Below are 27,719 nucleotides of genomic sequence, written 5' to 3' on the forward strand. Positions count from 1 at the left end.
TGTGGAACTGGAAATGGCTGGCTTAGATCACCTCATCCATGGAGAGAGAACAGATTACAAAGAAATACAAATGAAGACAGCATGGAAGGGAAAACTGATGCCTTTGGAATAAAATCCTTGGAACATCATGTAGCAAATCTGACATTTTTAGAGAGCAAATAATTGTAGTATTTAGGAATGGAAGAACTTCATGTGGAAATTACAGACTGGCTAAAGCTGCTTTCTTTTGTGAAAGATAAAAGCAGGGTATTTGAATTAAAGCTGTTGTTACCTCACATCTAATAGATGTCATGGTACTTAACAGTAACAATTGCAAAGTCGGTCAGTTTTTAACTGTTCTGTATTTTTATAATGTGAATGTGTCCCTTTGCTCAACATTAATGCTGTTATTTTTGTAACTAACACTTGTGAACATCTTAATGAGGGTTTCACCCAAAGATGCTGCTAATGGACATTTATGCAGAGAAACTGGATATTTTTTGAGGATATGTGCTGCATAGAATACTACTGTGGAAGTTTGTCCGTCTCATTGTTGGCCAGTATCAGGAAGGTAATCTGGAAGGCTCTGGCCTAAAGCACTGAATGTTGTTGCTGTCTTAACTATGAGGTATTTCTGCAATGACCAAGTCTACAGAAAACCTCCTGGTGTTTTGCAACACATGCCAATTTTTTTAAGGCTAATTTGATTTAAATAATTTAATTTTACTGCTGCCAATCTGAACTAATGATGTGTTCATCCTCCAAAAACATTTTATATTTCCAGTGACTACTTAAGAATTCTTTGTTTATAAGCTCTTTAGTGATAGATAGCTGATCTTACTGCTGCTTTTGATTTATTATCAAAACTTAGAGTAGGATTTGAAATGCATGTGAAACTACTGAAATCTTCATTTAGAATGTATGGCATATTTAAGTTTCATAAAGTAGATTTTTACAATGCAAGATTTAGAACTCTTAGAAAAGATATTTTGATAGCAGTTATGACCAATCATTGTACAAAGGGCATTATTTGATTCCAAGCCACTATACCAGAAGTTGGAGATGCCTGTTTGCTCTTCGTACAGATGCCATACCTTATTTTGTTGGCCTTGTATATCATTATTCTTTGTTTTATTATTTCTTTAACTTAGGTTATTTTTCTTGTTTTACTACTTTGAGAAGAGTAGAGTACTCTAAGGGCTTCAGGTGTTAAGGGTATTCAATTCTTGTGGGGCATCATCCTCTCACCAGTAGCTCTTTGTATGTCCTTTGCTGGTAATGGACATCACAATAGGGATGCTGGATTTGCAGCACCAAAGAGGTAACAGCTGAAATCCTCAACACTAGAGATTGGGGATTAATCTTGATCAGCCAGAAATGGTCTTCATTTAAGTACCTGTATAAGATGACCTGGGGTTCTAAAAATAGGTGAAACTAAGGTTTTTTGCTTATGACATTAAGCACTAGAAAGAGAGTTATTTTTCTATACTGCACCTGTCAAAAAATACAGAACACATTAAATGTTTAAACTGTTTATTTGTCTGAAATTAAATGACTGTTCACTCATTTAAAAAATTAAAGAACTAATTTCCAGTCCCCTATGTTAAGTGTGTACAATTTTAAAATCTTTCATGTTACAACTCTTGCACTATGGGATATACTGGAAGTAGATGATTACAAGTGTTATCTATGCAATACTTAATTCTGAAGCTATTCACAGTGTGGTTCAGACATTTATGTATTCAGTTAAAAATAGAGCTTCATGAAGTTGAATTAAAACGTTTCAACAAAACTTCTTCATATTCCTTCTGTGTCAGAAGTCCTTGAGTTATGGTCTTACTTTCTTCAAATTTGGGTAGTACAACTGCAATGTATCCCTCAGTAGATGGCTAGAAAATAAGACCATGATATAGCACAGGAATAAAAATGAGAAAAAGACTTAATGTAAGCCAAATTCTTACTTTTTCTTGCAGAATAGTTGGATTATCCAGAATGTTTTCATTAACTTCCATCAACCGCCCTCTTATACAACTGCAAAAAAGTTCTAGTGTTAGTTAGGGTTACCATATTCAAACATTTAAAAAAGAGGACATTCCACGGGGCCTCTGCCCCCTCCTCTGAGCACCCCGCATCCTCCCTCCTGCTCTGATCTTGGTTGGAGGTTGCTAAGTGCTTCCCTGCTCCCCACTTGCCCTACAGCCCCTGCACTGCCCTGCAGCCTCTGCCTGGCGGGGGCTTCAGACGCTCAGCAGCGACCGGGGCAGCGCAGGTCCCTGCAGCTCCAGCACATGCCACACTCCCCACCCCGCGCCACAGCCTCCTTCCTGCCGCGTGGGGTGACGGGGCTGCAGGAAGAGTCCCCCAGTGGCCAGGGGGTCCCCGCCCACGAGGGAAGCCCAAGCTGCTGGCTGGGCTCAGCCTCCCCATAGTCCTGCGGGCTCGGCAGGGGCGCGCGGTCCACCCGGCCTCCGGGGCAGCAGCGGCCCCTTAGCCGCCTTCTGCAGCTGCGCCCTTCCCCCGCCCGAGCTCGCTACAATGTAGCCGGGCGGCTGGGCTGCGCTGCGGACCCTGTGGGTTGTGCTGGGGCCGGGCGGACCCTGGCTTATGCTGCCTCCCTATTTCCCCGGACCCGTTCGGCTTTTTGGCAATTCCCCCCGACGGGGATTTGAGTACCAAAAAGCTGGACATGTCCAGGGAAATCCGGATGTATGGTAACCCTATGTTAGTAAAACCATGCTTTGTAATCAAAATACCAAAAAAAAAAAAAAAAAGTTTCTTACCTATATATAGTATATTCTTCTCCATCTGAACAAGATATCCTGCACAGAGGGGCAAGTTCTGTTAGAAACTGAGCACCCTGCATGTGAAACAAAAAATTCCTGTGAATTTAAAAGAAGTTTGGTTTTTGTTTTGTTTTTTAAGTGTGGCCTTCCTAGCATATTGAGAGAAAATTCTGTAACAAGGTTCAATCAGCAGTACAAAGTGGTCACATGTTCCGAGATTGTTTTAAAAGACTTTTCGGTCACAGTTTTATCTCTTTCTAAATTTTCAACATGACTAAAAGTGACAGTCTGAAGTCATTCTCCACAATGCAGGAACCAAATATCCCCCTAAGAATTTCTTTTTACCAGTGTAAATGAACTGAAGTAAGTGTGTGTGGACATTTACATGAAAATAAGACCGTCTTATACTAAAATAAAGATGTTTCTTTTGTTCTACTTTGGGTGTAGACCAGCCCTCAGGAGTTATCTACACACACCTCTAACAGCTTACTTAAACCAAAATTGGTTTAGCTCAAACTTGGTTCTAAATCAACATAAGCTAAATTGAAATGAGTATCCATGCTGCCTTATGTGCTAGTTTAACTAAACGTGTTTCAAATTACACCTTTAGTTAAACCAATGTGACTTTTTTTAGACAACCCATAAGCTTGCCATATACATATTTTCAACAAAAGGGCAGTTTTCATGTCCATTAAGTCCCTGACATCTCTGAAGAGGCTTTTAATGTTTGATATCTAGTTATTTAAAAATAAAAAATGTGACACCTTTAAGCCCTATATACAGTAAGGAAAGTTTCTTGACATTTTCCACCACTGTTAGCACCAGCATGGGCAATCTACTTCAGACAACCCTAGCACTAGTGTTGTAACAGCATTACATAATCCTGCTCAGAACAGATCTAAGGAATGGGGTGCTTAGTATACACACTGCTGCAGGTATTTGAAGAGCAGTCTAGGTTGGAGCTCTTGGGTTCAGCTTCTCCAAGATTACTAAATTAATGTTAACAACGGTAGACAATGTAAGACATTTCTTTCTGGGAAAGGAACTCCAGCCTCTGACACAGTGGATCCTTTTATGTTCCCATTAGAGGTAAACATTGCAGGGACTTAAATAAAATATGAACTGACAAGGTAGTTCAAAAAAAAAAAAAAAAAGAGCCATACCCGCTTTGACTTTCCAGAGACCTTATTTTGAAGTCTACTACAGTTGGCACTGATTTGGTAATTAATGCTCTTAATTGTTTTTCCATTTTGAAGAAGAGGATGAGCTTCTGCCAGCGTGATGACACAGATTCTGCAAGAAAAGTTACAGTTACCTACTGTACTTAGGCTTCATCCCTGGGATTGTTTAGCCTTCTAATAAGCAAATGATAACTGCCTCCTATAGTGGGTTAGTTCTAAGAAAGGCAATATTTTCTTCTTCAACTCAGCTGCTACCGCGAGCATGTGTCTTCACTACATTGTTCACTCAGGCTCCTCATGGGGTGTTTCCCCTCACCCACAAAACCCAACTTTAGTGGAGAGTTCAACACAGACTACCTGGCTCATCTGGGACTGCAGGCTAAAACCTCTGAGCCTTTCACTAGGGTTGCTCCCCTCCCCTCTTTGTAGTGAGCACTTAGGCTAAGCCACTCAAGTACTGACAGTCCTCCAATACTTTCCCACAATTCACTGGGAAAGAACAAGGAGGTAAACCTCCAGAAGTCTTAGCACCCACATGGTTAAGTGCAGCACCAGTGCAGAGATAGTAATTCAGGTGTGGCTGCTCACACCTGAGTGCAGCTGACCTGGGTGCCAATCATACAAGTTAACTTTGCAGTGAAGACACACCCTGTATGTCAAGTATACCTGATTGTTTCCGTGACAAGTTTTATATATCCATTGCCCCCCTCCTACATTTTTAAATTACAACTGCAGGGCCAGATTCAACCCTCACTTCCATGTGTGTAACTCACTTGAAAACTTTGGGGATTGCACAGTTGTATCACTAGCTAGCAATTGGCCTGCAGATCTGTCATCACTGATGCACAATCCATTAAGCATCCATGCCTTATTTTCAGATGGGAGATTGAAATTGCAAAGCAGGTAGTTAAAGCCATCTTTTTACTTGCAAACTGAACAAGTTTTATATAGATGTCATATAAGAACAACTGCAAATAGGAAATTTCACAGGTCGTTTACAAGTGAAATATATCAAACAGTGACAGCAGTAGCAAACTTACTCAACTGAGGGATCTATTCCGCCAGAGTCAAGGTATGCTGATTACATAAGTGTCACACATCTGCATTGCAATCTATGCTATCTTTAATCTTATATTTTAGTTTTAAATAATCTTTCCTCAACTGTAACACCATAGTTTCCTAGGTGACAGTATCACCTCTGTAAGGCATTTCCTTGTTTTATACATAACCATTGAATTTTAAGGTCAGCAACTTTGAGTTCTAGAAAACACTCATACGGTGAATACTAGAATAAGACAATTCAGTAAAAATTAAAGAGGCATCAAGGCTATGAAATGAGAGCACAGTTAGGTAAAGTTCTAGAAATGAGTTAACTAATTAAAGGGGATTAAGTGTTTTGGTACATTTTAAGAAGAAAGGGAGTTTCATGGAGCTGACTAAGCTTTATTATAAGAGGGGAAGTTTCTCAAATGAGAATCAAGTAGACTTTAAATTCACTCTATCAAGACTAGTAATGTTACAAAACAGAATTTTATATCAAAAATACATTGGAAACTGTAGGTCCTATGGACTATGATGTACAATTACTGATTTTTAAAGGCAGATTAAGTCAAAGTGTAGGCTAGGCATTATCATCTCGTAGTAAGATGCACATATTAAAAGTGAATTAGCTGTGTAACAGGCCGAAAGCTGAAAATCTCATTCTATCCCTCCTTCCCTATGAGAAATGGTGAATGCTAGGGTGGTACCCAATACAAAATATGCCATGGACGTGATACAGAATTATGCTCAGCTTTTGTTTTTAAAAAGTGTTTCTAGCCCTTATGATTAGGTCTGTCGATTAATCGCAGTTAACTCGCAATTAACTCAAAAAAATAATCATTAAAAAATTAATCACGATTAATTGCACTGTTAAACAATAGAATACCAATTGAAATTTATTAAATATTTTTGGATGTTTTTCTACATTTTCAAATATATTGATTTAAATTACAACAGAATACAAAATGTACAGTGTTCACTTTATATTTTATTACAAATATTTGCACTGTAAAAATGAGAAAAAAGAAATCGCATTTTTCAATTCACTACATACAAGTACTGTAGTGCAATCTCTATCATGAAAGTGCAACTTACAAATGTAGGGTTTTTTTGTTACATTGTTTTGTTTTTGAGTGCAGTAATATAAAATTTTAGAGCCTAAAAGTCCACTCAGTCCTATTTCTTGTTCAGCCATTCGCTAAGAGACACAAGTTTGTTTGCATTTACGGGAGATAATGCTGCCCGCTTCTTAATTACGTCACCTGAAAGTGAGAATAGACGTTTGTATGGCACTGTTGTAGCTGGCGTCGCAAGATATTTACGTACCAGATACACTAAAGATTCATATGCCTCTTCATGCTTTGGCCATCATTCCAAAGGACATGTTTCCATGCTGATGACACTTTAAAAAAAATAAGGCATTAATTAAATTTGACTCAATTCCTTGGGGAAAAATTTTATGTCTTCTGCTCTGTTTTACCTGCATTCTGCCATATATTTCATGTTATAGCAGTCTTGGATGATGACCCAGCACATGTTGTTTGTTTTAAGAACACTTTCACTGCAGATTTGACACCAATATAAAATTTCTTAAGATAGCTACAGCACTCAACCCAATATTTAAGTATTGGAAGTGTCTTCCAAAACCTGAGAGGGTCGAGATGTGGAGCATGCTTTGAGAAGTCTTAAAAGAACAACGCTGATGCAAAAACTGCAGAACCCAAACCACCAAAAATGAAAATCAATCTTCTGCTGGTGTCATCTGACTCAGATGATGAAAATGAACATGCATCAGTCTGCTCTTCTTTGGATAGTTATCAAGCAGAACCCGTCATCAGCATGGACGCATGTCCTCTGGAATGGTGGTTGAAGCATCAAGGGACATATGAATCTTTAGTACATCTGTCATGTAAATATCTTGCGATGGCTACAACAATGCTATGCAAAAGTCTATTCTTACTTTCAGGTGATATTGTAAACAAGAAGCGGGTAGCATTATCTTCTACAAATGTAAACAAACTTGTTTGAACGACTGGCTGAACAAGAAGTAGGACTGAGTGGGCTTGTAGGCTCTAAAGTTGTACATTGTTTTATTTTTGAATACAGGGTTTTTTTGTACATAATTCTACATTTGTAAGTTCAACTTTCATGATAAAGAGATCACACTACAGTACTTGTATGAGGTGAATTGAAAAATACTGTTTCTTGTTTTTTACAGTGCAAATATTTGTAATCAAAAATATAAAGTGAGAACTGTACACTTTGTATTCTGTGTTGTAATTGAAATCAATATATTTGAAAATGTAGGAAACATCCAAAAATATTTAAAATGTGAAATTAATCACACGATTAAAATAATTGTTTTTTTATTGCTTGACAGCCCTACTTATGATTTCAAAGACAACCTCAAAAATGAGCCAAATGTAAGCCAATATCGCATCACCTGCCTGACTGTGGAGAGAGCCTGAAACAATGGCTCTCAGAAGTTGTGTGTTTTTTTTTTTTTTTTTAACCAGATACCAGAGATTTCAACATTTCAGACATGCAATTTGTCATTTTGCTGCAGTCAGGCACATTGTTTTGGTTTTGGTCTCCCTACCGGAAGCCTGCCTGCAGCTGCCTCCTGCTCCTTCTCTTCTTCACAAGAGGACGAGATTATAGTGTATCCTTCCTGACTGTGCCAGAAAACAGGCAGAGTCAGCAGCACTGGCTGACAAGCTAAACTGCCTGGAGGAAAGCACAGCAGCTGAGGCCCAAGACACCAGTGAGATTAGATACTGAAGTCAGCAATACATGCCCCTTCCCAGGAGATTCTTAGCTGGGTCACCTGGACAACACTGGGAGCTGAGAGCCAGGAAGGGGAATGGGGGCTGCTCCCAGAGCACAACTAAAACCCCTCTTTAAAAATAATCACATTTTCTATCACTATTTTCAAATCTGACCTAGAGCTGTGTGCGCATGTATTATGGTGGGGAAATGGGAACCAAAAGGCATTTCATGGAATCTAAAGGTTGGTGCAAATATATATGCTGATGTTAGCAGTGCCCAGGGAAGAAACTGATAAATTTTATAATGATCTAGGAATTATTCAGAGGAAGTTCTATGGCCTGTTATACAGAAGGTCAGACCAGATGAGCACAGTGGTCCCTTCTGGCCTTTGAATCTATGAAAGCAATACAAAAAGTTTCAAGACAAGACATCTAACTGGTGATGGGAGATTTTAATGCAGAAATAGGATCAGACTGAAATTCCTGGGCTGGAGCAATAGGCAGATTTGGACTCTGAAGAAAACAAAAGAAGAAAGGCAGAAGTTTAAGAGCCTAAGGGTATGTCTACACTACGAAATTAGGTTGATTTTATAGAAGTCAATTTTTAGAAATCTATTTTATACAGTCGGTTTCATATGTCCACACTAAGCACATTAAGTTGGCAGAGTGCGTCCTCACTACCCTGGCTAGCATCAACTTACGGAGTGGTGTAGGTAGCTATTCCACAGTTCCCGTGGTCTCCGCCGCCCATTGGGATTCTGGGTTAAGCTCCCAATGCCTGATGGGGCAAAAACATTGTCGTGGGTGGTTTTGGGTACATGTCATCAGTCGCCCCTCCCTCCGTGAAAGCAACGGCAGACAATTGTTTCGCGCCTTTTTCCTGGGTTACCCGTGCAGACACCATATCACAGCAAGCATGGAGCCCACTCAGCTCATCGTCACTGCTGCTGTTGCATCAGAGAGGCTTTGAAAACCAGTTTCATGACTGGCCAGGCTTCGGTGTGACAGTTGTGTGTGTTTCTCCTTGATGCAAACCTGCCCCTTTGTTGATTTTAATTCCCTGTCAGCCAACCACCCTCCCCCCTTCGAAATAAAGGAACTATTGTTTTGAAACCATGCATTCATTCTTTATTAATTTTTAAAAAATGAGATAACAGAAAAGGTAGCCCGGGAGGGTTGGGGGAGGAGGGAAGGACAAGGCCACATTGATTTTTAGTGTGGCTATAAGCAAACTGTTTGAATGACAGCCTTCTGTTGCTTGGGCCATCCTCTGGAGTGGAGTGGCTGGGTGCCTGGAGCCTCCTCCCCCAGTGTTCTTGGGCGTCTGGGTGAGGAGGCTATGGAACATGGGGAGGAGGGCAGGCGGTTATACAGTGGATGCAGCAGGGGTCTGTGCTCTTGTTGGCTTTCCTGCAGCTCCAACAGACACTTCATGATGTCCGCTTGCTCCCCCATTAGCCTCAGCGTCGCGTCCTGCCTCCGCTCTTCGCGCTCACTTAATTCTTTCCTGGCCTCTGCCACTGAATTAAGCTGTGCCCTATCAGTGCAGAAGGACTGCATGAGCTTGGAAAACATATCATCGCGAGTGTTTTTTTCGCCTTCTAATCTGCAATAACCTCAGGGACAGAGATGATGGGGTAGCGTAGAAACATTCTACGCTCTACGATTCTGGGGGACTGCATGGTCACCTGTGCTGCTGAGTTCGCCACGCTGAACAAACAGGAAACAAAATTCAAAAGTTCCCGGGGCTTTTCCTGTGTACCTGGCTAGTACATTGGAGTTCAAAGCGCTGTCCAGAGCGGTCACAATGGAGCACTCTGGGATAGCTCCCAGACGCCAATACCCTCAATTTGCATCCGGACTACCCCAAATTTGACCCAGCAAAGTTGATTTTAGCGCTACTCCCCTCGCTGGGGAGGAGTACAGAAGTTGATTTTAAGAGCCCTTTAGGTCAACGGAGCAGGATTGGTTGTGTGGACGCATTCATTTTTATATGACCTAACGTGGCTAAATTTGACCTAACCCCGTAATGTAGACCAGGCCTAACCAAGAATCTCATAAACCCATGTATTTCAACAAAGAAAGATGCAGAAAAAATAGACTGGGATATTACCTGATTTTCAAATGAAGACTTCATATTTGTGAAGCCAGATGGAAATCAAGTGTTGTCATGGAGATCATCTGAAGACAGTATCAGATCAGATAATAAGTTAGTGCTGGCATAAAAGAGGTTGAGAGCAACCAAAAAAGTGCCAAGAACGAAGATCTAGGACACTGGCAAATTGAAAGAGCCAGCTATCAGGGAAAGAAAACAAAGAAGCTGTGCAGAAAAACATGTTTCTGGTGGGAAAAAAATGTTGAAGAGGCATGGAACAGTGTAAAAAATGGGATGATAATAGTGGCTGAACAAGGGTTAGGCTACAGCGCCAAAACTAAGAAACCAAGGTGGATAATAGAGGAAGTACTTCAGTTGAATGACAAGCATAGGAAACTGAAGGAAAATAAAAAGGAAGATGCAAATCTAAAAGCTAACCCTAATAGGTTGTAAATAGAAAGTGAAGAGAAACAGAAAAAAATGAATAAGCAAACAATTAGGGCTGTCGATTAATCGCAGTTAACTCACGCAATTAAAAAATGAATCGCGGTTAATCACACTATTAATCGCACTGTTAAACAATAGAATACAAATTGAAAATTATATTTTTGGATTTTTTCTACATTTTCAAATATGTTGATTTCAAATACAACACAGAATGCGAAGTGTACAGTGCTCACTTTATATTATTTTTATTACAAATATTTGCACTGTAAAATTGATATTTTTCAATTAACCTCATACAAGTACTGTAGTGCAATCTCTTAATCATAAAAGTACAACTTACAAATGTAGATTTTTTTTTGGTTACATAACTGTTTTTTGTTTTTTTTCTGAGTGCAATGTAGAACTTCAGAGGCTACAAGTCCACTCAGTACTACTACTTGTTCAGCCAATCGCTAAGACAAACAAGTTTGTTTACATTTATGGGAGATAATGCTGCCCGCTTCTTATTTACAATGTCACCTGAAAGTGAGAACAGGCATTCGCATGGCACTTTTGTAATCAGCATTGCGAGGTATTTATGTGCCAGATATGCTAAATATTATTATGCCCCTTTGGGCTTCGGCCATCATTCCAGAAGACATACTTCAATGCTGATGATGCTCATTAAAAAATAATGTGTTAATTAAATCTGTGGCTGAACTCCTTGGTGGAGAACTGTATGTCTTTGGCTCGGTTTTGCCCACATTCTGCCATATATTCCATGTTATAGCAGTCTCAGATGATGACCCAGCACATGTTCATTTTAAGAACATTTTCACAGCAGATTTGACAAAACACAAAGAAGGTACCAATGTGAGATTTCTAAAGATAGCTACAGAACTCAACCCAAGGTTTAAGAATCTGAAGTGCCTTCCGAAATCCGAGAGGGATGAGGTGCAAAGCATGCTTTCAGAAGCAACATTCCAATGCGGAAGCCTACAGAACCCAAACCACCAAAAAAGAAAATCAACCTTCTGCTTGTGGCATCTGACTCAGATGTTGAAAATGAACATTCGTTGGTCCGCACTGCTTTGGATGGTTATCGAGCAGAACCAGTTATCAGCATGGACGCATGACCTCAAGAATGGTGGTGGAAGCATGAAGGCACATATGAATCTTTAGCGCAGAGGTGGGCAAACTACAATCCACGGCCCACATACGGCCCGCAGGACCGTCCTGCCCGGTCCTTGCACTCCCGGCCAGGGAGGCTAGCCCCCGGCCCCTCCTCCACTGTCCCCCCTCTCCTGCAGCTATGCTGCCGCGTGGGCAGCACTCTGGGCGGCAGGGCTGCGAGCTCCTGCGGAGCAGAGCGGCAGTGTGTCTAGCTCCATCCAGGCAGCGCAGCCGCCAGACATGCTGCTCTGAGCGGCATGGTAAGGGGGTCAGGGCCAGGGGGGGCACTCAGGGGACAGGGGGCGGTTGGATTTGGGGGGGGTGTCCGGGGACAGGGAACAGGGTGGGTTGGATAAGCGTGGGAGTCCCGGGGGGCCTGACAGGGGTGTGGATAGGGATCAGGAGACGGGGAACGGGGTAGGGGGGTTGGATAAGCGTGGGAGTCCTGGGTGGCCTGTCAGGGGGCGGGGGTGTGAATAGGGATCGAGGCAGTCAGGGGACAGGGAGCAGGGGGGCATTGGATGGGGGTGGGGTCCCAAGAGGGAGCGGGGGCCAGGCTGTTTGAGGAGGCACAGCCTTCCCTACCTGGCCCTCCATACAGTTTTGCAACCCCAATGTGGCCCTCGGGCCAAAAAACTTTGCCCACCCCTGCTTTAGCGCATCTGGCACGTAAATATCTTGCAACACTGGCTACAACAATGCCATGCAAACACCTGTTGTCACTTTCAGGTGACATTGTAAACAAGAAGCGGGCAGCATTATCTCCTGCAAAATGTAAACAAACTTGTTTGTCTGTGCGATTGGCTGAACAAGAAGTAGGACTGAGTGAACTAGTAGGCTCTGAAGTTTTACAATGTTTTATTTTTGATTGTAGTTAATTTTTTTGTACATAATTCTATATTTGTAAGTTCAGCTTTCATGTTAAAGAGATTGCACTGCAGTACTTGTATTAGGAGAACTGAAAATACTATTTTATTTTACTGTGCGAATATTTGTAACAAAAAGATTAAGTGAGCAGTGTACACTTTGTATTCTGTGTGGTAACTGAAATCAATATATTTGAAAATATAGAAAACATCCAAAAAATTTAAATAAATGGTATTCTATTATTCTTTAACAGTGCAATTAATTTTTTAATCGCTTGACAGCTCTACAAACCTACAAGAAGCAGAAGAATACATGAAGAGGAACAAACGTGTTATATCACAAAATAAGAGAACTGAGCGGGACATAGGAGTTGAAGATATCAGCAGTGAAAGACAAGCACAGCCAAATAATTGAGGATGAACAAACAATGTAAAGAATATTTTGAAGAACTGTGCAACCTGCCGAATGTGGATGAAAGAGTCCTGGAGAAGCTCCCCAGTACAAACCAGCGAGACCAGGTGCCGAAATTTTTAGAAGAAATAGCAAAGATCTTGATAGAAAGTTTGAAAAAGAAAAAGGCTCTGGGAAACCGCAACATAACCACAGAGCTATTCCACAAGAGTTACAAACAAGAGAAAATGCTAAGCAAACAGAGGAAAAGTGATAATAATACCAATCTATAAAAAGAGATAAGACTGAATGCAAGAACTATAGGAATCAATTAATTGAGCATACCAGGAAAAGTATTCACCGAGATGCAGCAGAGGACAATGAAAAGGTATGTGGAAGCAGCGCTTGCAGAAGAACAAGCCAGACTTCAACCAAGGTGAACTATAAAAGATCAGCTAATTGTGATGAGGCAGATATCAGAGAAGTATACAAAACACAACTAAACCTGCTACAACAACTTTATCAAAAGCTTGTATGAAGTTTATAGTATTTGGCAGAAGGCGTCATGGCAAGTTTTGAGAACATATGTATCCCTAAGAAATCAAACTGATAGAAGATATCTACAGCAAGTCAATAAGTGTGGTAAGAATAGACAAGAAGTTGATGGAATAGTTCAGGATGACTGTAGGAGTGAGACAAGGATGCATGCTGTCACCAGATTTGTTCAGCATGGTACTAGAAGCAGTAATGGCTGTAGCACTGAGAGATTCAACAGAAAGAGTTATGTGGAACAACAGAAACTAACCTTCGATTGGCAGATGATACTAACCTCATACCATTGATCAAGGAGGATTTACAGAGAATCTGTAAAAGATAGACAAGGAAAGCAGAAAATCCAGATTGAAGATCAGTACAGATATTACAAAAATTATGGCAATTAGAAGAAAAGAGGAAGAGGTAAAGATCAAAGTCAGAGACAACGAACTAGAACAAGGGGAAAAATATGTATCTTGGATAACTACTATCAAAGAATGGTAATTATGAAGATGACATAAGAAGAATCAGACTGTACTCAGCTGCTACTGTACTCAGAAAAGCTGCAAGATCTGGAAGGCTAATGAGATTTCAATAAAAACAAAAACCAGTGTATATGAGACAGTGCCATGTCAATACCACTGGATGGGTTGGAATGTCTGGAGGATGACGTAAGCTCATGAATGAAAGATGTCGACTGCAGAAATGAACTGGCTGAGAGTTTCAAGACAGCGTAAAATAAAAATTTAAATTATAAGAAAACAGATAGGAAAAGAAATGACACAGTTACAAAAAGATTCAAGAAAGACAACTACAATGCTTTGGACATGTGTCAAGAACAGACCTGGAAAGTATACCATACCTGGTGATTCACACCCAGAGTGCAAGGAATTAGAAACAGAGGAAGACTGAGGATGTGCTGGTGTCACAGCCCCAAGGACCCATGGGGAGGGCAGATCAGCATTGTATGTGGCTAACACTATTGCAAGCATCGCAAAGCATGTTGGGAAGGTTAAAGGTGTGACTGGAGAGTGGAAGATTCCTTTGCAAGTTTAAGAGAGGCCGGGGAGGGGGAGGGGAAGGGGAAGAAGGAAGAAAGCAGAGAACGGTTAACTCAACACTACAGCTAGCAAGCTCAGTCCAAAGATAAGACCAGGGGTCTCAAACTCAAATGACCACGAGGGCCACATGAGGAGTAGTTCATTGACCCGAGGGCCACATCACTGACACGCCACCCCCCTCGCTGCCCCCACTCCACCCCTTCCATGAGGCCCCGCCCCTGCCCTGCCTCTTCCCACACCTTCCCTGCCCCCATTCCAACCCCTTCCCCGAAGTCCCCACTCCCAAAGGGGGCAGGAGGGATGTGTGGGGGGCTCAGGGCAGGGAGTTGGGGTGTAGGGTGCAGCAGGGGATCGGGGTGCAGGGTGCGGCAGGGGGTTGGGGTGCAGGGGGGTGAGGGGTGCAGCAGGGGGTCGGGGTGCAGCAGGGGGTTCAGGACAGGGAGTTGGGGTGCAGGGTGTGACAGAGGGTTGGGGTTCAGGCAGGGGGCTCGGCAGGGGGTTGGGATGCAGAAGGGTTGTGGGATGCAGCAGGGGGCTCAGGACAGGGAGTTGGGGTGCAGGGTGTGACAGAGGGTTGGGGTTCAGGCAGGGGGCTCGGCAGGGGGTTGGGATGCAGAAGGGTTGTGGGATGCAGCAGGGGGCTCAGGGTAGGGAGTTGGGGTGCAGGCAGGGGGCTCAGGGCAGGGAGTTGGGGTGAAGAAGGGGTGTGGGATGCGGTGGGGGCTCAGGGCAGGGGATTGGGGTGCAGGCAGGGGGCTCAGGGCAGGGAGTTCGGGGGGGGGTGCAAGAGGGCTTCGGGCTCTAGCCTGGAGCCGCTTACCTAAAGCGGCTCCGGGGTGGCAGCGGCACACACCGGGGCCAGGGCAGGCTGGCTGGCCCCGGCCGCTCCAGGAAGCAGCTGGAACCATGTCCCTGCGGCCCCTGGGGGTGGGTGGACACCGGGCTCCGTGCGCTGCTTGCCTCTCCTCCAGGTACCTCCCCCGAAGCTCCCATTGGCCATGGTTCCCGGCCAATGGGAGCTTGGGGGGGTGCCTGGAAACCAGGGCAACACACGGAGCCCTCTGCTCTCCCCCTCCTCCCCCCGGCCGCAGGGATGTGATGCCAGCCGCTTCAGGGAGCGGCGTGTGGCTCGAGGGGGGCAATCCCGCGGATGTAGTTTGCCCACCCCTGGCCTGGAGGTAGGCTGGGGGGGAGGTGGGGAAGGGGCGTGCGGGCTGCTTGGTGGGCTGCAGGAAATAGCCCTGGGGGCCGCATGCGACTCGCGTTTGAAACCCCTGGATAAGACACTAACTCCAGCCAGCTCAACGCCACAGCACACATCTGATTCTTGGCTGCCAGCCAAGAAAGAGGGGGGCCGGGAATCCACAGACCAACCATGAGAAAGGAAGATTCAACTGAATAGAAACAGACCTGCAAAGCCAGCCCATAACAAGTGAGGCAAGTGAAGGCCAGCACAGAGGAAAACAAAGAGGACAACAGAGTCTAGCTAGTGTGTTTTGGAGAAAGTCAAGGAGACCACAGAAAGCCGGTTTGGACTGGCACAAAGAGCACCAGGAACAGAGGTCGCAGAATGGAACACCCCCAAAGGAGCCCAGGACTAAAAACCCTCCTGAGAGCTGGAACAATTCGGAGAGCACAGCAGGTTCTTGGACAACGTGGGCCCAGGACAGCACTTCCGTCCACCTTTTCCCCCTCTTCTTCTGACATTACACCCAGACTTGGCCAGTGTGAGTATGAAAGTGGGTTAGGGCTTGGGGCATTAACACTTTCTTTCTTCCCCTGAGTGACGTGGGAGTGTTCCCAGCACACTCTGCTGTTATTTTATTACTTTATCAATAAAGCTTTAAAATTTAGACACTTGGTGTGCCTCGTCATTTCCTCCTCCCCTCCCCCCCACCCCCCAAAATAAAAAGATCCTGTGCCCCAGCCTGATTAACTGTGGCCCAGGCAGATTGGTAACGAAAATCTGTCATACTGGATGAACACAGAAGAAAAAGATTTAGAGACGAATTAACCTGTGAAGTGGGTACAAGACAAAAAATAGTGGAAAGATTGAATTCGATGCCATCATTACTTCTGAGCTGACGGACAGAATTGAACAAGAGAAATGGCTAGTGCCACAGAGTACATGGGGCCCTGCTATTAGGGAACCTCAAATACATAAGGGCATGTCTACACTACAAAATGTGATCAACATAAGTTAGGTTGATCTACAGCCTCCACAGCAATTAAATCAACTACCCTCCGTCTGCCAGTGGTGCGTGTCTTCACCAAGAGTGCTTGCACCGACTGAAGTGGGGCATCGTGAGGCACTGACAGCTGGAGTGTGGGGCACTGACAGCCACACGGGGCTCACAGCTGGAGCCCCTCAACCCCCCCAGAGCTCAATTTCACAGCAGAGAGCCTACCACCAGTGAAACTGACATGCATCCGAAGAAGTGGGCAGTAGCGCACGAAAGCTTATGCTCTAATAAATTTGTTAGTCTCTAAGGTGCCACAAGTACTCCTGTTCTTTTTGCAGATACAGACTAATACGGCTGCTACTCTGAAACAGTTGCTATTATTTCACATTTTGTCTTGGGCTCCTGCCCATCAGCCCCTCATCCTGGGGCTGACAGAGCTGGAGACAAAATGCAAAATAATAGCAGCAGTGAAACTGACAAGAAAGTCAATTTCACTGGTAGTAGGCTCCCTCCTGTGAAATTGAGCCCAAGGGGAGGGGGCGGCGCCTGCTGAGAGCCCCCTAGGCTGACAGCCAATAGACACTGCGTCACCCTAACTACATCGACCTAACCGCTATGCCTCTCGTGGCGGTGGAGTTATTATGTCGATGTACTGGGCGACTTACATCAGTGGGAGCACCATTGTAATGTAGACACTTAAGAGTTAGGTCCACATAAATAGCCCTACGTCAACCTAACTCTATAGTGTAAAAGCAGGCCTAAGCAATGCCACTGAATAACTGAGAACTAGAGTCTACAGAAGAGGCATCTTTGCTTAAGCAGCTATAAACAAAGTTGATTCTATTCCTTCACACATCAAGCATTGCAGGGAGATGAGCAGTGTACTTGAAGACACTCAGTAATGCAGATTTGTAAGTCCAGTGATTCAACTATAACAGAATTGATCTAATGTTTGTATGGATCCTGGAGAGATGACCATCAGGGCTTAAAGGGGTTGAGCTTAAAACCAAGCCCTTTGAGTGTCAAATTTAGACAAGAAAACCAGTGACAGAAAAAATAATCTATATAACAACAGCACCAAATCTAATAATTTTCAGTGGTTCTCAAACTTTTGTACTGGGGACCCCTTTCACAGAGCAAGCCTCTGAATCCGACCCCTCTTGAACATTAAAAACACTTCTTTTTATATTTAACACTATTATAAATGCTGGAGGTGAAGTGGGGTGGGGATGGAGGCTGACAACTTGCAACCCCCTGTGTAATAACCTCTCAACCCCCTGAGGGGTCACGACCCCCAGTTTGAGAATCCCTGATTTAGACGGAGAACATTGCATTCCAAGGAAAATAGTTAAGCACAGCACTGAGAAGGCAATGTTGCAAATGAAGCCATCAATGTGGATAAATGTCAGTTTCCTCGGATGTTAAAGTCAAAGACAACCCACACCAGGGTCACTGACACTTGAACCCTAGTGTTTAAAACACCCTCCCTCCTCATCAGAAAGAGGCTGTGACAACTCAAAAGCAACTTCAGCTACGCAGCTAGAAGGGTCTGAAAAAGGCAGTGTTGCAGGGAGCTACTTCAGTGCACCACGGAACTAGGGAAACCAGGAAAAGAATACAGAAGTACTGCCAAAGCCGCAGGGTCTGGAACCAGCCTGAGCAGCTGCAGTTCCAGTAGGAGCACCTTACCTGACTGCCATCAGAAATTAGGCGAAACAATGTTCTTGGGTACCCAACCCTGCATCTGGTCTCAGAATGAGGCCAGCCTGCTAGTATTTCAAAGGGTTAAAAATCTTTGAGGCCTAAGGGAGATCCAGCTTCTCAAATAGTATCTGGAAAATAATCATTTTCCCAAAAGTCTGCCTGTGGCAAGATAGATCAATAAGCAAGGCTAAAGTACACTCTCAGGGGAATTCTGTGCCACTGCATAACTGCAGAATTAATGTTTTGCACAGAATTTCATTTTTCCCCATAGAATTGGTGCTGCAGAGCTGCTGGCTGCCACTAGGGGCCATTGAACCCAGAAGAGCCCAGCTCTCCTGCTCACAAATACAGGACACTGCTGGGGGAGGGGACAGCTGTGGTTCCTGGCACATCCTGAAGGAAGAAGACACCATGCAGGAAACTCCATACAAGCCCAAGACTCTGCATCAGGATGGTTTATCCCTTGGATTCTTAGGCTCTGTGTGGTAGGGGCTGTGGGTGTCCGGGCTTGGGCCTGCCCCACAGCTGGGCTCTGGGGGGTAGGTGCCTGGTCTTGGGGGCACCCTGCAGCTGGGCTCTGGGGGTGCGGGTGTCTGGACTGAGGGCATCCCATGGCTGGGCTCTGGGGGGTAGAAGGTGTGGGTGTCTGGCCTGAGGGCATCCCATGGCTGGGCTCTGGGGGGTAGAAGGTGTGGGTGTCTGGCCTGAGGGCATCCCATGGCTGGGCTCTGGGGGGGTAGAGGGTGTGGGTATCTGGGCCGGGGCGTGCCCTGCAGCTGGGCTTGGGGTAGGGTGTGTAGGTATCTGGGCACCCTGCAGCTGAGCTCTGGGGGCAGTGGATGCAGGTGTGTGGGCCAGGGAGTGTCCTGCAGCTGGGCTCTGGGAGGGCAGGGTGTGTGTGTGTCTGAGACCAGAGGGGCAGAGTTTCCCCCCTAAGATATGCCCAGGTGGCACATGTGAAAACACCCAAACTGAGGCACCCAACAAAAGCATAACAGAGAAACAGGAACTGGATTGTCGTAGGGGCTTCTTTAACTCTCTACTCCTGGGGGAACTGGGTTGTCTCTATTGTTACAGACATACTTACTGACAGGTATTCGAAATAAATTACCAAAATAATTTAAAATGGTGTGATTATATGGTGTTATTTTGACAAAACGTACAGAATTTTCCAGAAATTTAAAATATTGTGCACAGAATTCCCCCAGGAGTAAAAATAGTCCTCAGTCAATAGGAAAGGTTCTTTGGCAGATATTTACATCCAGCATATAGGAGTGTTTTATGTAAGGTGAAAGGGTTCTATCTGCCTATGGCTTGAAACAGAGCGGTTGCATGTCTGTTGATTCTCAGTTTCCTGCCTTATTTTAGTCTTAGCTTTTTCAGTTTACTTTATTTAGAAGGGTCCCTCCCCCGCCACTTCTTTTATTGGTCCATTATCACCCGGGGTTATGCAAAAGGCCCCAGAGTTTAAGCCCTGGCACGGGTCTTTTCCTATTAGTGACTGGCATTCGCGCTGAGGCCAGCTACATTCAGGAACACTAGAGGCTTAAATGTCATCCTCTGTTGCTGGAAACCCTTCAGAAGAGGAGCAGCTCTAACTACCCACTACTACTTTGCTCCTGCTTGAGATGCAGTGTGTATACCATTAAGAACAGGAAAAATGTCTACATCCCATCTGGAGAAGACAGGAAGGGATAAGAGGGAAAACACAGAATGGCATTGGCCCTTCTGCAGAAGAAGAGAAAGAGAACAAGTTCTACCTCCCTCTCAGTAGCAAGGAGTGGTCATGGACACTTAGGCCTCCATACTAGGCCACAGCATTTAGACCTGGCTTTGGGAGTAGGGCGGGGGGTGGGGGGGCATTGATATTTTCATGGGGCTAGTCTTATTAGAGCAAACCTTATTAATATTATACTCATCTAAAAGGGTACAAAATAATAAGGCATTGAATGCAAAAGATGCTGACAATTTAAAATGTTACAAGTGACTAATTTCCCATTTCAGTTTATTTTTAGTGTTTATAACAAATGCAAGAAGAGCCAAATTATTTTTTCCACTTAATGTCATTAAAGCAACACTTTCATCTTGAATGTTAAGCTAAGTAGCCAAGTTGGATAGAAGGCCCTTTAATAGCATGCCTAGTGTTCTTTCTCTGAAGTTTATTTAAAAAAGTTATTTAAGGAGGAGAGACTGGGTGGGCCCAAGAATAGCAAAATGGGCTCCCCTCTCTATGCACATACATGTCTGCCTGCTCTTCAGCAGCAGCATAACTCCTCTCTGGGAACTGCAGAGGAGTCCCTGCAAGTAAAGAACTCCACACTCCTTTCCTCCTCCTGACCCCACCCCACTAATCCCTGCTTCCTATAAGGATCTGGAGGCCTCTCTGTGAACTCCCTGCGTCAGAGAGAAGAGGGCTCCCCCAGTCTTCATGGACATCTGTTACTCCTCAGCCCCATTCATGGGGATAGTGACTGAAGAAAGGGATTGTGTGAAACCCAATGTTTCAGTCCTGGAGCTCCCCATCCCCTTGTTCAGGGACTGGGAGAGGAAGAGGTTCTCCACTTTGGAGGAAGCCCCAAATACTAAAGAGTTTTAGAAGTAGGAATAAATAGCTCCTAATCTGATTTTAAAAGATTAGCTGAATCACTAGATTGTTAATGTACTCTGTACAAAGCTGAGTATGAACTAATATGACTGTTTTCTACTTTATTATCAGCCTTATAATTTCTAGCAGGACCAGAAGATCAGAGTTGCAAGCAGACAAAGAAACAGCAGGAGTCTTCAACAGCTGTTCAGCGTGACCGGTGAAGGATTTTAAAAGAGGATGCATGTCCCCTTTGCTTCTTTATGTTGTAAGAAACAAGACTGAAATGAGGTTTTCTGCTGTGTATTTTCTAAAATTATTGATTTGTACCCAAGAAAGCTCAGGAACATTAAGTCTATTCTTCCCTATTTTGCTGGAAGACTTCAGAAATGTCTATTGTCAGCTCCCACACCTTAACTGGGGGAGAAATCAACAAGCTGCATCTTTTTCTTCCAAATTTTTATTGATGTAACATGTATTAAACAAAACAAAGTTGGACCTCTTACCCTCAATTACTCAGCTTGCAGTGACTTATTAACCATTTAGATTGTGGCTGTGCCCAAGATGTGCTTGGTATTTTCCAACCGTGTCCTTTGTAATGTCTATTTTACAAGTTCAAGTAACTATAAAATTTTCCAGGGTAGACATGACCTGGTGCTCTAATGTTTGAAAAGAAGCAGAAAAAAACCCAAACAGCCTTTTTGAACAAAGTTGGGCATTTTTTATACTTGGAAGAAACAAAATAGGACCCAAGTCCAATATCCTCCCACCCTGGAAGGTCTAATTTTTTTCTCATTTAGTCCAACTACTTAATACTTACACTTTTTCTCAGATCCAGAGAATCAATCAAAATAGAAGAGCACAGACTGCTTCTAAAAACTAAGTGTTCCCTGCGTGTCTTCCCATAGTACTGATCTTCATGTCCTGATAGGGACCATCCAGATGCCTTCTTTATTGTGATTACTACAACTGTAACCTCAAGAGATTACATAGCTTCTCAATTCACATTAATCAAAGTTTTGAAATATATTCCAATCTTTTTAAATCTGCTTTAAAATTTTCTTTTTGATTTAAGCTAAAGTCAGTAAGTTTCCTTTAAAAAGCTGGCCACGTTGAGCCCCATGATGTCACTTTCCAATGTCATCTTAGTGATTTTTATACATATTTTTATACATATTTTATACATATTTTACAAGTTACAATAATTTTACAGCTACCCACCCTGCAAACCTTAACTTGACTTATAGAGCCCACGCATGTTCTGCCTTCTCATGCATAAATCACTAGTAGTAGAGGTTCTGCAGGCAAAGAGTAGCCCTATGGGTTAACAACTATAATTCTGTACTCAGTTCTGTTGAGAATGTAGAAGGAATTGAATTCAGCTTACACTCGGAGTTGTGCTGACTACAGGACTAACAGAAGTACAAACTTAGCAACTAATTTAAGCAGATGCAATTCCAAATACACAAAAAGAGAGCTGTTGAGTACCCTGACGCCATTCTTACCCAATGATTTTCATGGTAAAACTGCATTTTAAAAATGGGAGGTCATTTGTTCATATTTGCAACTTATAGAAGACGTACTCAGCAACGACTCAAAAATTTTAAAATGAGACTTGTATTACAAAATAATTCCTTAAACATTTTTGGCCCAATTGCTATCAACTGGCGTCAGGGTAGGTATATTATGACCACCAAATATAAAAACCATCATATCTTCTGATACTATAATATTTTGGATTTTTTTTAAATAAGACAAGATACTTTACATTTACATATTACAACCATCAGAAATTAAAATTAACAACTGATTTAGTAATTTGCATTTAACTAGACTGATGAATTTCAGTTTTAGGTTATCATACACTAGCAAAATATATACTCCAAATTTATACCATCAAATGGAAATGTTTCAATAAAAAGGCTTGTGGAAAAAAATTCAAAAATACTCATTCATATTAGCTTTTCCAATATTAAAACCTAACACTTGTGTCTAATTTACTTAGCTATGTACTTAGGGTAACTAAAGCATTAATAAAGAGGCTATCAAAGAACTGTGGTGCTTGCTCTGAAATAGAGAAAACCCAAATGTCCTTTCAGTGTTGAAAACATTAGCTCTCTATTAAAGATTTGTGTTTTCAAACTAATAGTGCAAAACAAATATCCTAAGGACTTAACCAGATTTTACTTACCTATTAGAATGCTGCAATATACAGTGGTCCTCACATAGATTACCCTTAACATCTGTAAAAAAGAACCAAAACCAATCACTACACTAAGCTAGAAACATACACGAACCAATACACTGAAATGTATTTTTGCATACTAAGAGGGACTTATAGTTCATGAAGAAGGTTCCTACACACTTCAGTGAGGATTGCGGTTGATGAAGAGCAATCTCTGTGCCTCAGTTCCCCCATCTGTAGAACAGGAGTCATATTTTCCTTCTTTGTAAACTGCTTTGAGATCACTGATGAAAAGCACTGTATGGAGGAATGGCATGATGGGACTGCCTACAATGGCATGTGGCCCATTGGTGACTGAGAGTAGCAAAAATCCCCAACAGCCAGAGATGGGACACTAGATGGGGAGAGCTCCAAGTTACTACAGAGAATTCTCTCTCAGGTATCTTCCTAGTGGATCTTGCTCACATGCTAAGGGTCTAACTGATCACCATATTTGGGGTCGGGAAGGAATTTTCCCACGGGTCAGAATGGCAGAGATTCTGAGGAGTTTCCCCTTCCTCTGCAGCATGGGGCATGGGTCACTTGCAGGTTTAAATGAGTATAAATGGTGAATTCACTGTAACTTGAAATCTTTAAACCACGATTTGAGGATTTCAGTAACTCAGCCAGAGATTAGGGGTCTATTTCAGGAGTGGGTGGCTGAGGTTCTATGGCCTGCAATGTGCAGGAGGCCAGACTAGATAAGCACGATGGTTCCTTCTGACCTTAAAGTCTATGAGCTAGATATTATCACTGTTGTTACTGATGCATTAGAGTGTAAGACTAACATTTAGCTATTGAGCATTTAAAAGATCAAGAAACTAAAAATAGCTAAACATATGCAAGCTGAACTGATCACATCAGGTATTGTTTGGCAAGACAAAGATGATTGAAATACTTTCAATAGTTTCAAAAGCAAGATATGCTAAAAGGAGCAGACTGACATACCCTACCCCAAGATCTTCATTCCATAGGGCTGGTCTACACATGAAAGTTATTCTGGAATACGTAAGTGTCAATTTAAAGCAAAAGAGCTATTCCAGAATAACTACATATTCTGGAATAAAGTTCCTTTTCTGGTTTAGCTTAATCCACTTCCAAAACTAATTTGGAAAAGGTCACTTATAGCTATTCCTAAATATCCGCATAAACAAGCAAAGATTGTGTGTGCATGCTTTACTTTAAGGTCTAGTTTTCTCCATCATGTACACAACGTTAATGTTAGTTACACATGCACCGAACAGAAAGCATGATTTTGAGAAACTAGTCCTACAATGCTTACATCAGCAAGATTCTCACTGAAGTCTGCACAATAACAAGAGTTACTCCTGGGGGAAATTATGTCCCCTGCAGATTCCCCCCCGCAGAAAACACATTCTGTCCAGAGGTGCTGCAATTACACCTTTCACAGACCAGGGGCTGCTGTGGTGCCAGAAGAGAGGGCAGTGGGTTCAGGGCCAAAGCAGCCAGCCATGGAGAGGGAGGGGGCAGTGGCTGTCTTCCTCACAATGCCTTACCCACAAGGCAAGCTGGGGGGCAGACGGAACAGGACACAGAGGGCTGCTGGGGGTCACAGACTGGGGTTCAGATGAGCTAGTGGGGGGGGGGGACGACAGACTGGGGCAGGAGCACAGGAGCTAATGAGGTAACAGCATTGAGCCAGTTGTTGAATGGGTGTGGGGTGTAGGGCCACATGTGGACGAGGGGTGGCTGAGTGGGACTGCCAGGACACATGAGGACAGGAGCAGATGTGCCTGGCTGAATAGGAGAGGCTGGGGTCAGCCAAGGTCTTCATGAGGGAGGCTCCCCAATTCCCTAACAATCCCCTCCCCCCCACGTACACACACAAAATACAGTTCCATACTTCTCCCACCCACACCAAACAACCCTCCAGGTTCACTCTCAGGCTCCTTCCCTCTCCATTACTTCCCTCTCCCGAGCTCCTCATTACCCCTGACTCCCCCAAACCTTCACACTGCTTCTGAGGGGTGCAAGAAATAGGTTTCTGTATTGTAGTTTAAATGAGTTACTCAAAGTTCTGAATTAATATGCCTAGTAAGGAATCTATTTGTCAAAAAAACATTTCCTGAATCTTTTTTGTTGTCTTTATTGTTACAGACATGCTTGCTAACAGGTATTTTGAAATAAGTTGCCAAAATAATTTAAAATGATGCAATTATACTGTGTTATTTGACAAATAAAATACAGGCAGGTTTTAACCCCTTTAACTTTTAGTTTTTACTACTTTACTCCAGGGGGAATTCTGCACCACTCCACGTAATTCATGTCCCCCACAGATTTCTTTGCTTTCCAGCAGAAAAATGACTTTCTGACAGGGAAGCAAAGGGAAGTTGCAAGAGCAGTCACGCACCACTCCCTAGCAGAGCAGGTACATCTTTTCAGGCACCCAGAGCAGCCGGCGAAGAGGTAAATCATAGCGGGGCTGGGGACACCCCAGCCAGTGGCTCCTACCCTGAGCCGGGATCAGCTGCTAATCCCGGCTGGGCTGAGGCAGGAGAGGACGGGACTTCCTCTTCCCCTGCAAGGAGGTCTGAGACAGCTCCAGACACCACCCCCAGAAACCTCCCCCAGATGCAAGAAGCTCAGCATCCTTCCCTGCTTTCTGCCCCCATCACTCCTCAATTGTGAGGAGAGGAGTCTCTGTACAGGGAGCTGCTCCCCCATCCACCCAACCCCCTTGCATCTGGACTTCCCATACCCAGACACCCCTGCCAAGCCTCAGCAGGTACATCCAGAACCCCCCCAGCCCTCCATACCCAAACTCCACCGCATTGAACCTCAACCCCTGCATCTGGAGCGCTCTGCAATCAGACCCCCTGCCTCCAAACCCCCATCCCTGCACCCAGAGCACCCCCCACTGAGCTCCTTGCACTCAAGCCCCAACTCTGATGTCCCTCCACCCTGAGCCTCCACATCACTGACCCCCAACTAGCTGTACCCAGACCCCCACCCCACCAAGCCCCACTCTCTCAGCACCCAGACCCCTCCACTGAGCCCCAACCAGCTTCACCTGGAAGCCCTTGCAGAGTCCCAGTGCCCCTGCACCTAGAACGTCCCCCCTCCCCTGTGCATCCATACCCAGACCCCCCACCTAGCTGCCTGCCCCCCAGATTGTCCCACACAGAATCCTCTCACCTCCACCTAGATCCCCCACTAAGCCCCTCCACACTTGGATCCTGCCTGATAGAGCCTGCCTGCCCCACACCTGCTGTGCCTGGAGCAAAGGGGCAGGGCCCCAGGGCTTTTCTAGGGCAGATCCAGGGCTTGTGCTGTGTCAGGGTCGGGTGCAGCCTCACCTTTGAGTCCATGTCCCGGGGGTGGGGGGGGCTGCTGGGTGATCTCCCACCTTCAGCAAGCCAGTGCCCTGTGCTCCCCACTGCCATGCCAGAGCCTCTGCATTTATTTATTAACAAATAAAACTTGCAGAATTTTAAAATATTGTGGGCAGGATTTTTAATTTTTGGCACAAAATTTCCCCAGGAGTCCTGCTTGTAGTCTCACAGCACCTCGCAGCTCCAATCACAGACCAACACCTCACTGCACTAACTGATGTGCAACACAGAACAAAGAGACAACCCTGCAGACCCAAGGAGTTTACAACCCAAGTATAAAACAAGAGACAACTGATGGATACAGGCAGACTTGCAAATGAGTCCAAGAAAACCACAAGACAATATTAGTCAGCATGACAGGCAGCTGGCTCAGCACATCAGCAGGGAGTGTTTTCCTACCCAAATAGTTAAATATGCAATCCTACTGCGGGCTCAGGTAGACTGGTACAAAGCTGCCTTATAATGCTGACGTTTATTCTCGTCAGTTTGCTGGCATAAGCTGTACTGGTATAAGGCACCTCTGTATCAGGATATCTGCACCTACACAAGGAAGGAAGTACACCGCTTCAACTGGATTGGTTTCACACTGATGCACCCAAAGTAACTGCATAGACCAGCCCTCGCGTGCCCCAGGAAAGTATGTACCACACACAGCCACGCACCACCCCGCCCCCGTCACACAGAACCCGCCCACCCGACCTGGCGCAGCCCGGGCTGCAGGCTAAAGCCTGAGCGAGGCTTTCACGCCAGCTCGGCCCCTTGGCAGGGAGGACACCGGCTAAGCGCTGGCAGCCCCGCCCCGCCGGACCAGGCCGGCCAGACGCGCGCAGACCGAGCGCAGCCGCAGCGCACACGCGGGCGATGGCGGGGCTCGGCACAGGGGCTGCTCGCGCCCGGGCCGCGCGCTCCCAGAGGGAGACGAACCACCAGTCCCCTCCCCCCGGGGGGGCGGAAGAGGAGACCCGCCCCCCCGTGACAGGGTTTGGCCCCGCGCGGGGGGAGGGGCGGGTACCTGGCTTGTACCAGCGCGTGAAGTACCGCTCCGTCACACCCGGCGCCGCGGCCATGCCCGCTCCCACCCGCCGGCAAGCGCGGCTCCCGCCAGTCACGGGGTTACCGCGAGCCAATCAGCGCGCGAGTCCCTTCCCGGCTTGCGTCCAGGCGGCGGTGGGAGGGGTCCCTGCCCCTCGGCGGGAAGAGCCGCCCCTCGCTCCGCGTCTCTGAGGCACGTGCGATGGGCGGTGCCCTGTCGGCACGTGGCTTCTCACAGATCCAAACTAACACAGCTACCCCTCTGATACTTGACACCTAGAGAGTATGGCAGGAATTTCTTCTGGCCCAGTGAGTGCTGGGACAAATCCTTTTGATGACCC

The 27,719-nt window shown here is 44.7% G+C and overlaps 2 protein-coding genes across 4 annotated transcripts in view; one reads left to right on the forward strand and one right to left on the reverse strand.

The window, feature by feature from the left end:
* CTNNAL1 (catenin alpha like 1) overlaps positions 1-1,575 on the forward strand; it is a 138,171-nt gene extending 136,596 nt beyond the window's left edge. For both annotated transcript variants that reach the window (XM_054018540.1, XM_054018541.1), the window contains one exon: positions 1-1,575. In XM_054018540.1, coding sequence (XP_053874515.1) covers positions 1-162 — 162 coding nt within the window. In that variant the 3' untranslated portion in view covers positions 163-1,575.
* Positions 1,496-27,466, reverse strand: ABITRAM (actin binding transcription modulator). 2 transcript variants are annotated; one of them, XM_054018542.1, is made up of 6 exons: positions 27,359-27,466; positions 22,961-23,012; positions 3,926-4,055; positions 2,760-2,836; positions 1,941-2,010; positions 1,496-1,868 (listed from the first exon to the last, which is right to left on the reverse strand). In XM_054018542.1, exons 1-6 carry the CDS (start codon positions 27,411-27,413, stop codon positions 1,740-1,742), a joined length of 513 nt encoding a protein of 170 aa, XP_053874517.1. In that variant the 5' UTR covers positions 27,414-27,466; the 3' UTR covers positions 1,496-1,739. The 2 variants fall into 2 exon arrangements, with proteins under 2 accessions (XP_053874517.1, XP_053874518.1); XM_054018543.1 differs by having other exon boundaries at positions 2,760-2,858; positions 27,359-27,447.
* Positions 27,467-27,719: the final 253 nt, after the last annotated feature.

This window comes from Malaclemys terrapin, chromosome 2, assembly GCF_027887155.1.
Source record: "Malaclemys terrapin pileata isolate rMalTer1 chromosome 2, rMalTer1.hap1, whole genome shotgun sequence".
NCBI lineage: Eukaryota > Metazoa > Chordata > Testudines > Emydidae > Malaclemys > Malaclemys terrapin.